This window comes from Astatotilapia calliptera, chromosome 12 (genome assembly GCF_900246225.1).
Source record: "Astatotilapia calliptera chromosome 12, fAstCal1.2, whole genome shotgun sequence".
NCBI lineage: Eukaryota > Metazoa > Chordata > Actinopteri > Cichliformes > Cichlidae > Astatotilapia > Astatotilapia calliptera.
The window spans coordinates 1,570,494-1,582,558 of NC_039313.1; the positions used below are offsets into that span (position 1 = coordinate 1,570,494).

The following is a 12,065-nucleotide window of genomic DNA, read 5'->3' on the forward strand; positions in this document are numbered from 1 at the left end:
ATGAACTCTTACGCGGTACACGATACACATATACAGTATATTTCTTTTACTTGTTTTTAAAGTTGGAGTATTTATATATTACCCTGAAATATTTTGCTGTTGAGCAGGAGAGCTCCAAAGCGTCCCCCTGTAACCATGGTTACGCAGAGACGTTAGCGTTCCAGTGGTGACGTCACAGAGTATACAGAGGACAGAAGTGTGACAAACTGATATTTGGAGGGATCTGCATCTTTTGTTGGCACTTTTCTGCTGAGATCCGGAGCTCGAGTCCCTGGTGCCCAGGGGTAAGATGAGTTGCTGTGTTCCTCACGGAGAAAAACTACTTAACGTGGAATAACTTCAGTCTCGGATGGAAAAAAAAGATGCAAGCAAAAGAGGACAGCAGATTTCTTCAAACGGTAAGGAGCTTCTACCAAGTGATATCTGATAAGCTTAAAACTTCGAGCGTAAATCTAATGTCCAGATTCATGCTAAACTTTTCTGATTAATCAGTGAATCTGCTCACGTGTCGCCGTTTAAAGCTATCAGGTAATTTCATGGTGAGAAATGTCTTTGACAAAAAAATTGCAGGATTAATTAAAGGCTATATATGTCTGCTAGGTTAGGACGTGGTTAGGAGCAAATACTTAAGACACAGAGAGAGAGATTTTGCTCTTACAGAAATCTTTATTAATATTTATTAATATTCCATAAGCTTGTTTGTGGGCAAAGTCAATAAATGGTCTCCTGGCTGTAGGTTTTCCCACTGAGCCAAATTTGCAAAAATACCAGATTTTACAATCACGGAACAAACTAGAGTAAAGAACAAATTGCCTATTAAACAGTAATTTGGGTTTGGAGCTTAGGGGCAACTTCCTCTAAAGCCATTGAAGTGATTTGGGAGATTTTACAGTTTTGCAATTATGAAAAACAAAAACAAAAAACAAACAGATTTAAGGTGAAACAAATGTTTTCAAATCATGGAATGGTGGTGACATTATCGCTCATTCCATATTGTTCCCAAAACGTGCAGTCTTTTTCTACTTCAAAAGTTAAAGCAGAGTTTGTTTGTTTTTAACTTCTTTAATAATATAACTCTGCATATGTGTACATGCATGTGCACTGATGTGAAGTTACAATGCCTTGATAAAGTATTCATAGTTCTTGAACTTTTACACATTTTGTCACCTTACAACCACAAACAAAATACGTTTTTTTATTGACATTTTCTATGCTAGATTAGCCTGGGGGAGGTCCACCCAAATAAAGGGTGGCCAGGCGGCCAGGTCCGGGTATTTTCTACGTTCATTTGAGCGTCTGGGATGCGGTGCCACCTCATCATGTCGTTTCTGTTCTCATTGTCATCCCCCATTATTGATCAGGATGAGCAGCATTTCACAAATAAAAGCTTCAATCAATCAGGAGGGCTGGCCAGGCTTTCAGAGCCTGGGAGAGGTCCACCCAAATAAAGGGTGGACAGGTGGCCCTGTGTGTGTTTTTTCTGTTTTCGTTCATACGCCTGGGGGGCGGTGCCAACCCATCACGAGGGCTGGCCAGGCTTTCGGAGCCTGGGGGAGGTCCACCCAAATGGCCGGTGGTATAATTTATCCGCCTGGGGGGCGGTGCCAACCCATCACGAGGGCTGGCCAGGCTTTCGGAGCCTGGGGGAGGTCCACCCAAATAAAGGGTGGCCAGGCGGCCCGGTCCGGGTATTTTCTACGTTCATTTGCGCGTCTGGGATGCGGTGCCACCTCATCATGTCGTTTCTGTTCTCATTGTCATCCCCCATTATTGATCAGGATGAGCAGCATTTCATTTTCCTCCTCGACTGCCTTTTTGTGTTATACATTTCATTGTTTCATCTATGCTTCCTCTTCTGACCTGTCTGTGTATTGTATGTACGGTCAGAAAGGTCCCATTTCACTGCAGGCAACTGCAAGTGACAAACTGCAAGTGACAAATAAAAGCTTCAATCAATCAGGAGGGCTGGCCAGGCTTTCGGAGCCTGGGGGAGGTCCACCCAAATAAAGGGTGGCCAGGCGGCCTGGTCCGGGGTGTTTTTTTTCTTTTACAATTTATCCGCCTGGGGGGCGGTGCCAACCCATCACGAGGGCTGGCCAGGCTTTCGGAGCCTGGGGGAGGTCCACCCAAATAAAGGGTGGCCAGGCGGCCCGGTCCGGGTGTTTTTTTTCTTTTATCATTTATCTGCCTGGGGGGCGGTGCCAACCCATCACGAGGGCTGGCCAGGCTTTCGGAGCCTGGGGGAGGTCCACCCAAATAAAGGGTGGCCAGGCGGCCCGGTGCCGGGTGTTTTTTTTTCTTTCTAATTTATCTGCCTGGGGGGCGGTGCCAACCCATCACAAGGGCTGGCCAGGCTTTCGGAGCCTGGGGGAGGTCCACCCAAATAAAGGGTGGCCAGGCGGCCCGGTCCGGGTATTTTCTACGTTCATTTGCGCGTCTGGGATGCGGTGCCACCTCATCATGTCGTTTCTGTTCTCATTGTCATCCCCCATTATTGATCAGGATGAGCAGCATTTCATTTTCCTCCTCGACTGCCTTTTTGCGTTATACATTTCATTGTTTCATCTATGCTTCCTCTTCTGACCTGTCTGTGTATTGTATGTACGGTCAGAAAGGTCCCATTTCACTGCAGGCAACTGCAAGTGACAAACTGCAAGTGACAAATAAAAGCTTCAATCAATCAGGAGGGCTGGCCAGGCTTTCAGAGCCTGGGGGAGGTCCACCCAAATAAAGGGTGGACAGGTGGCCCGGTCCGGGTGTTTTTTTTCTTTTATAATTTATCTGCCTGGGGGGCGGTGCCACCCCATCACGAGGGCTGGCCAGGCTTTCGGAGCCTGGGGGAGGTCCACCCAAATAAAGGGTGGCCAGGCGACCCGGTGCCGGGTGTTTTTTTTCTTTTATAATTTATCCGCCTGGGGGGCGGTGCCAACCCATCACATGGGCTGGCAAGGCTTTCGGAGCCTTGGGGAGGTCCACCCAAATAAAGGGTGGCCAGGCGGCCCGGTGCCGGGTGTTTTTTTTCTTTCTAATTTATCCGCCTGGGGGGCGGTGCCAACCCATCACGTGGGCTGGCAAGGCTTTCGGAGCCTTGGGGAGGTCCACCCAAATAAAGGGTGGCCAGGCGGCCCGGTCCGGGTATTTTCTACGTTCATTTGCGCGTCTGGGATGCGGTGCCACCTCATCATGTCGTTTCTGTTCTCATTGTCATCCCCCATTATTGATCAGGATGAGCAGCATTTCATTTTCCTCCTCGACTGCCTTTTTGTGTTATACATTTCATTGTTTCATCTATGCTTCCTCTTCTGACCTGTCTGTGTATTGTATGTACGGTCAGAAAGGTCCCATTTCACTGCAGGCAACTGCAAGTGACAAACTGCAAGTGACAAATAAAAGCTTCAATCAATCAGGAGGGCTGGCCAGGCTTTCGGAGCCTGGGGGAGGTCCACCCAAATAAAGGGTGGACAGGTGGCCCGGTCCGGGTGTTTTTTTTCTTTTATAATTTATCTGCCTGGGGGGCGGTGCCACCCCATCACGTGGGCTGGCCAGGCTTTCGGAGCCTGGGGGAGGTCCACCCAAATAAAGGGTGGCCAGGCGACCCGGTGCCGGGTGTTTTTTTTCTTTTATAATTTATCCGCCTGGGGGGCGGTGCCAACCCATCACATGGGCTGGCAAGGCTTTCGGAGCCTTGGGGAGGTCCACCCAAATAAAGGGTGGCCAGGCGGCCCGGTGCCGGGTGTTTTTTTTTCTTTCTAATTTATCCGCCTGGGGGGCGGTGCCAACCCATCACAAGGGCTGGCAAGGCTTTCGGAGCCTTGGGGAGGTCCACCCAAATAAAGGGTGGCCAGGCGACCCGGTGCCGGGTGTTTTTTTTCTTTTATCATTTATCTGCCTGGGGGGCGGTGCCAACCAATCACGTGCGCTGGCAAGGCTTTCGGAGCCTTGGGGAGGTCCACCCAAATAAAGGGTGGCCAGGCGGCCCGGTCCGGGTATTTTCTACGTTCATTTGCGCGTCTGGGATGCGGTGCCACCTCATCATGTCGTTTCTGTTCTCATTGTCATCCCCCATTATTGATCAGGATGAGCAGCATTTCATTTTCCTCCTCGACTGCCTTTTTGCGTTATACATTTCATTGTTTCATCTATGCTTCCTGTTCTGACCTGTCTGTGTATTGTATGTACGGTCAGAAAGGTCCCATTTCACTGCAGGCAACTGCAAGTGACAAACTGCAAGTGACAAATAAAAGCTTCAATCAATCAGGAGGGCTGGCCAGGCTTTCAGAGCCTGGGGGAGGTCCACCCAAATAAAGGGTGGACAGGTGGCCCGGTGCCGGGTGTTTTTTTTCTTTTATAATTTATCTGCCTGGGGGGCGGTGCCAACCCATCACAAGGGCTGGCCAGGCTTTCGGAGCCTGGGGGAGGTCCACCCAAATAAAGGGTGGCCAGGCGGCCCGGTGCCGGGTGTTTTTTTTTCTTTCTAATTTATCCGCCTGGGGGGCGGTGCCACCCCATCACGAGGGCTGGCCAGGCTTTCGGAGCCTGGGGGAGGTCCACCCAAATAAAGGGTGGCCAGGCGGCCCGGTCCGGGTATTTTCTACGTTCATTTGCGCGTCTGGGATGCGGTGCCACCTCATCATGTCGTTTCTGTTCTCATTGTCATCCCCCATTATTGATCAGGATGAGCAGCATTTCATTTTCCTCCTCGACTGCCTTTTTGCGTTATACATTTCATTGTTTCATCTATGCTTCCTCTTCTGACCTGTCTGTGTATTGTATGTACGGTCAGAAAGGTCCCATTTCACTGCAGGCAACTGCAAGTGACAAACTGCAAGTGACAAATAAAAGCTTCAATCAATCAGGAGGGCTGGCCAGGCTTTCGGAGCCTGGGGGAGGTCCACCCAAATAAAGGGTGGACAGGTGGCCCTGTGTGTTTTTTCTGTTTTCGTTCATACGCCTGGGGGGCGGTGCCAACCCATCACGAGGGCTGGCCAGGCTTTCGGAGCCTGGGGGAGGTCCACCCAAATAAAGGGTGGCCAGGCGGCCCGGTGCCGGGTGTTTTTTTTCTTTCTAATTTATCCGCCTGGGGGGCGGTGCCACCCCATCACGAGGGCTGGCCAGGCTTTCGGAGCCTGGGGGAGGTCCACCCAAATAAAGGGTGGCCAGGCGGCCCGGTGCCGGGTGTTTTTTTTTCTTTCTAATTTATCCGCCTGGGGGGCGGTGCCACCCCATCACGAGGGCTGGCCAGGCTTTCGGAGCCTGGGGGAGGTCCACCCAAATAAAGGGTGGCCAGGCGGCCCGGTCCGGGTATTTTCTACGTTCATTTGCGCGTCTGGGATGCGGTGCCACCTCATCATGTCGTTTCTGTTCTCATTGTCATCCCCCATTATTGATCAGGATGAGCAGCATTTCATTTTCCTCCTCGACTGCCTTTTTGTGTTATACATTTCATTGTTTCATCTATGCTTCCTCTTCTGACCTGTCTGTGTATTGTATGTACGGTCAGAAAGGTCCCATTTCACTGCAGGCAACTGCAAGTGACAAACTGCAAGTGACAAATAAAAGCTTCAATCAATCAGGAGGGCTGGCCAGGCTTTCAGAGCCTGGGAGAGGTCCACCCAAATAAAGGGTGGACAGGTGGCCCTGTGTGTTTTTTCTGTTTTCGTTCATACGCCTGGGGGGCGGTGCCACCCCATCACGAGGGCTGGCCAGGCTTTCGGAGCCTGGGGGAGGTCCACCCAAATAAAGGGTGGCCAGGCGGCCCGGTGCCGGGTGTTTTTTTTCTTTTATAATTTATCTGCCTGGGGGGCGGTGCCAACCCATCACGAGGGCTGGCCAGGCTTTCGGAGCCTGGGGGAGGTCCACCCAAATAAAGGGTGGCCAGGCGGCCCGGTCCGGGTATTTTCTACGTTCATTTGCGCGTCTGGGATGCGGTGCCACCTCATCATGTCGTTTCTGTTCTCATTGTCATCCCCCATTATTGATCAGGATGAGCAGCATTTCATTTTCCTCCTCGACTGCCTTTTTGCGTTATACATTTCATTGTTTCATCTATGCTTCCTCTTCTGACCTGTCTGTGTATTGTATGTACGGTCAGAAAGGTCCCATTTCACTGCAGGCAACTGCAAGTGACAAACTGCAAGTGACAAATAAAAGCTTCAATCAATCAGGAGGGCTGGCCAGGCTTTCGGAGCCTGGGAGAGGTCCACCCAAATAAAGGGTGGACAGGTGGCCCTGTGTGTTTTTTCTGTTTTCGTTCATACGCCTGGGGGGCGGTGCCAACCCATCACGAGGGCTGGCCAGGCTTTCGGAGCCTAGGGGAGGTCCACCCAAATAAAGGGTGGCCAGGCGGCCCGGTGCCGGGTGTTTTTTTTCTTTTATCATTTATCCGCCTGGGGGGCGGTGCCAACCCATCACAAGGGCTGGCCAGGCTTTCGGAGCCTGGGGGAGGTCCACCCAAATAAAGGGTGGCCAGGCGGCCCGGTGCCGGGTGTTTTTTTTTCTTTCTAATTTATCTGCCTGGGGGGCGGTGCCACCCCATCACGAGGGCTGGCCAGGCCTTCGGAGCCTGGGGGAGGTCCACCCAAATAAAAGGAAAGGGAAAAAAAATAAATGTGCTCATCCTGATCAATAATGGGGATGACAATGAGAACAGAAACGACATGATGAGGTGGCACCGCATCCCAGACGCGCAAATGAACGTAAGAAAATACCCGGACCGGCCGCCTGGCCACCCTTATTTGGGTGGACCTCCCCAAGGCTCCGAAAGCCTGGCCAGCCCACGTGATGGTTGGCACCGCCCCCAGGCGATAAATTAAAAAGAAAAAAAACACCCGGACCGGGCCGCCTGGCCACCTTTATTTGGGTGGACCTCCCCCAGGCTCCGAAAGCCTGGCCAGCCCACGTGATGGGTGGCACCGCCCCCCAGGCGGATAAATTAAAAGAAAAAAAAACACCCGCACCGGGCCGCCTGGCCACCCTTTATTTGGGTGGACCTCCCCCAGGCTCCGAAAGCCTGGCCAGCCCACGTGATGGGTGCACCGCCCCCCAGGCGGATGAAGAAAAAGAAAAAAACACACAGGGCCACCTGCCACCCTTTATTTGGGTGGACCTCCCCAGGCTCTGAAAGCCTGGCCAGCCCTCCTGATTGATTGAAGCTTTTATTTGTCACTTGCAGTTTGTCACTTGCAGTTGCCTGCAGTGAAATGGGACCTTTCTGACCGTACAATACAATACACAGACAGGTCAGAAGAGGAAGCATAGATGAAACAATGAAATGTATAACCAAAAAGGCAGTCGAGGAGGAAAATGAAATGCTGCTCATCCTGATCAATAATGGGGATTGAGAACAGAAACGACATGATGAGTGGCACCGCATCCCAGAGCGCGCAAATGAACGTAGAAAATACCCGGACCGGGCCGCCTGGCCACCCTTTATTTGGTGGACCTCCCCAAGGCTCCGAAAGCCTGTGCCAGCCCACGTTGATGGGTGGCACCGCCCCCCAGGCGGATAAATTAGAAAGAAAAAAAAACACCCGGCACCGGGCCGCCTGGCCACCCTTTATTTGGGTGGACCTCCCCCAGGCTCCGAAAGCCTGGCCAGCCCCGTGATGGGTTGCACCCCCCCAGGCAGGAAAAGTTTATTGCTTCAAGGACATTGTAATTGGATTTTTGATGTGTGATGTTTTGAGGATAATAAGGAGTGTAGTGTGTGAGAAGAAAAAAACACCCACCGTGTGCTGCACTCCTGTTATTGGGTGGACCTCCCAGGTCCGAAAAGCCTGGCCAGGCCACGTGATGGTGGCACCGCTCCCCCAGGCGCGATAAATTAGAAAGAAAAAAAACACCCGGACCGGCCGCCTGGCCACCCTTTATTTGGGTGGACCTCCCCAAGGCTCTGAAAGCCTGGCCAGCCCATGTGATGGGTTGGCACCGCCCCCAGGCGGATAAATTATAAAAAGAAAAAAAACACCCGGCACCGGGCGCCTGGCCACCCTTTATTTGGGTGGACCTCCCCCAGGCTCCGAAAGCCTGGCCAGCCCACGTGATGGGTGGCACCGCCCCCCAGGCGATAAATTATAAAAGAAAAAAAACACCCGGACCGGGCCGCCTGGCCAACCTTTATTTGGGTGGACCTCCCCCAGGCTCCGAAAGCCTGGCCAGCCCTCGTGATGGGTTGGCACCGCCCCCCCAGGCGGATAAATTGTAAAGAAAAAAAAACACCCGGACCAGGCGCCTGTCCACCCTTTATTTGGGTGGACCTCTCCCAGGCTCCGAAAAGCCTGGCCAGCCCTCCTGATTGATTGAAGCTTTTATTTGTCACTTGCAGTTTGTCACTTGCAGTTGCCTGCAGTGAAATGGGACCTTTCTGACCGTACATACAATACACAGACAGGTCAGAAGAGGAAGCATAGATGAAACAATGAAATGTATAACACGCAAAAAGGCAGTCGAGGAGGAAAATGAAATGCTGCTCATCCTGATCAATAATGGGGGATGACAATGAGAACAGAAACGACATGATGAGGTGGCACCGCATCCCAGACGCGCAAATGAAGTAGAAAATACCCGGACCGGGCCGCCTGGCCACCCTTTATTTGGGTGGACCTCCCCAAGGCTCCGAAAGCCTGGCCAGCCCACGTGATGGGTTGGCACCGCCCCCAGGCCGATAAATTAAAAAGAAAAAAAACACCCGGCACCGGGCCGCCTGGCCACCCTTTATTGGGTGGACCTCCCCCAGGCTCCGAAAGCCTGCCAGCCCTGTGATGGGTTGCACCGCCCCCAGGCGTATAAAAAAAAAAAAAACACCGCACGGGCCGCCTGGCCACCCTTTATTTGGGTGGACCTCCCCCAGGCTCCGAAAGCCTGGCCAGCCCTGTGATGGGTGGCACCGCCCCCCCAGGGTATGAACGAAAACAGAAAAAACCACAGGGCCACCTGTCCACCCTTTATTTGGGTGGACCTCTCCCAGGCTCTGAAAGCCTGGCCAGCCCTCCTGATTGATTGAAGCTTTTATTTGTCACTTGCAGTTTGTCACTTGCAGTTGCCTGCAGTGAAATGGGACCTTTCTGACCGTACATACAATACACAGACAGGTCAGAAGAGGAAGCATAGATGAAACAATGAAATGTATAACACAAAAAAGGCAGTCGAGGAGGAAATGAAATGCTGCTCATCCTGATCAATAATGGGGATGACAATGAACAGAAACGACATGATGGTGGCACCGCATCCCAGACGCGCAAATGAATAGAAAAACCCGACGGGCCGCCTGGCACCTTTATTTGGTGACCTCCCCAGGCTCGAAAGCCTGGCAGCCCTGAGTTGGACGCAGCTATTAGAAACACCGAGGGCTGCACCTATGGACTCCCCCAGGCGGATAAAATTGAAAGAAAAAAAAACCCGGACCGGCCGCCTGGCCACCCTTTATTTGGGTGGACCTCCCCAAGGCTCCGAAAGCCTGGCCAGCCCTCTGATGGTTGGCACGCCCCCCCAGGCATAAATTATAAAAGAAAAAAAACACCCGGACCGGGCCGCCTGGCCACCCTTTATTTGGTGGACCTCCCCCAGGCTCCGAAAGCCTGGCAGCCCATGTGATGGGTTGGCACCGCCCCCCAGGCGGAAAATAAATGTAAAAGAAAAAAAAACACCCGGACCGGGCCGCCTGGCCACCCTTTATTTGGGGGACCTCCCCAGGCTCCGAAAGCCTGGCCAGCCCACGTGATGGGTTGGCACCGCCCCCCAGGCGGATAAATTATAAAAGAAAAAAAACACCCGGACCGGGCCGCCTGGCCACCCTTTATTTGGGTGGACCTCCCCCAGGCTCCGAAACCTGGCCAGCCCCGTGATGGGTTGGCACCGCCCCCCGGCGTATAAGAAAACAGAAAAAAACACCCAGGGCCACCTTCCACCCTTTATTTGGGTGGACCTCCCAGGCTCTGAAAGCCTGGCCAGCCCTCCTGATTGATTGAAGCTTTTATTTGTCACTTGCAGTTTGTCACTTGCAGTTGCCTGCAGTGAAATGGGACCTTTCTGACCGTACATACAATACACAGACAGGTCAGAAGAGGAAGCATAGATGAAACAATGAAATGTATAACGCAAAAAGGCAGTCGAGGAGGAAAATGAAATGCTGCTCATCCTGATCAATAATGGGGATGACAATGAGACAGAAACGACAGATGAGGTGCAGATCGAGCAATGAACGTAGATACCGACCTGGCACATTGATCCCATGAGCGACGAGGTGGCACCGCCCCCCAGGCGAATGAAGAAAAGAAAAAACACCGGGCCCCTGGCCACCTTTATTTGGGTGGACCCCCCAGGCTCCGAAAGCCTGCCAGCCCCGTGATGGGTTGGCACCGCCCCCCAGGCGGATAAATTAAAAGAAAAAAAAAACACCCGCACCGGGCGCCTGGCCACCCTTTATTTGGGTGGACCTCCCCCAAGGCTCCGAAAGCCTGCCAGCCCATGTGATGGGTTGGCACCGCCCCCCAGGCGGATAAATTATAAAAGAAAAAAAACACCCGGACCGGGTCGCCTGGCCACCCTTTATTTGGGTGGACCTCCCCCAGGCTCCGAAAGCCTGGCCAGCCCACGTGATGGGGTGGCACCGCCCCCCAGGCAGATAAATTAGAAAGAAAAAAAAACACCCGGACCGGGCCGCCTGGCCACCCTTTATTTGGGTGGACCTCCCCCAGGCTCCGAAAGCCTGGCCAGCCCTCCTGATTGATTGAAGCTTTTATTTGTCACTTGCAGTTTGTCACTTGCAGTTGCCTGCAGTGAAATGGGACCTTTCTGACCGTACATACAATACACAGACAGGTCAGAAGAGGAAGCATAGATGAAACAATGAAATGTATAACCAAAAGGCAGTCGAGGAGAAAATGAAATGCTGCCTCATCCTGATCAATAATGGGGGATTGCACAATGAGAACAGAAACGACATTTGAGGTGGCACCGCATCCCAGACGCGCAATAGAACGTAGAAAAATACCCGGCACCGGGCCGCCTGGCCACCCTTTATTTGGGTGGACCTCCCCAGGCTCCGAAAGCCTGGCCAGCCCACGTGATGGGTTGGCACCGCCCCCCAGGCAGATAAATTATAAAAGAAAAAAACACCCGGACCGGGCCCCTGCCACCCTTTATTTGGGTGGACCTCCCCAGGCTCTGAAAGCCTGGCCAGCCCTCCTGATTGATTGAAGCTTTTATTTGTCACTTGCAGTTTGTCACTTGCAGTTGCCTGCAGTGAAATGGGACCTTTCTGACCGTCATACATACAATACACAGACAGGTCAAAGAGGAAGCATAGATGAAACAATGAAATGTATAACACAAAAAGGCAGTCGAGGAGGAAAATGAAATGCTGCTCATCCTGATCAATAATGGGGGATGACAATGAGAACAGAAACGACATGATGAGGTGGCACCGCATCCCAGACGCGCAAATGAACGTAGAAAATACCCGGACCGGGCCGCCTGGCCACCCTTTATTTGGGTGGACCTCCCCAAGGCTCCGAAAGCCTGGCCAGCCCACGTGATGGGTTGGCACCGCCCCCCAGGCGGATAAATTATAAAAGAAAAAAAAACACCCGGACCGGGCCGCCTGGCCACCCTTTATTTGGGTGGACCTCCCCCAGGCTCCGAAAGCCTGGCCAGCCCCGTGATGGGTGGCACCGCCCCCCAGGCGTATAAAGAAAAGAAAAAAAACACCACCAGGCCCCCTGGCCACCCTTTATTTGGGTGGACCTCCCCCAGGCTCTGAAAGCCTGGCCAGCCCTCCTGATTGATTGAAGCTTTTATTTGTCACTTGCAGTTTGTCACTTGCAGTTGCCTGCAGTGAAATGGACCTTTCGACGTACATACAATACACAGACAGGTCAGAAGAGGAAGCATAGATGAAACAATGAAATGTATAACAAAAAAGGCAGTCGAGGAGGAAAATGAAATGCTGCTCATCCTGATCAATAATGGGGGATGACAATGAGAACAGAAACGACATGATGAGGTGGCACCGCATCCCAGACGCGCAAATAACGTAGAAAATACCGGACCGGGCCGCCTGGCCACCC

The 12,065-nt window shown here is 52.4% G+C and overlaps 1 protein-coding gene across 1 annotated transcript in view; it reads left to right on the forward strand.

The window, feature by feature from the left end:
* Positions 1 to 269: 269 nt before the first annotated feature.
* Positions 270 to 12,065, forward strand: part of LOC113032917 (serine/threonine-protein phosphatase 6 catalytic subunit-like) — a 78,805-nt gene continuing 67,009 nt past the window's right edge. The window contains exon 1 of the mRNA XM_026186055.1: positions 270 to 398. Within this exon, the coding sequence (XP_026041840.1) occupies positions 363 to 398 (36 nt within the window). The 5' untranslated portion in view covers positions 270 to 362. The remainder of the gene's footprint in view (positions 399 to 12,065) is intronic.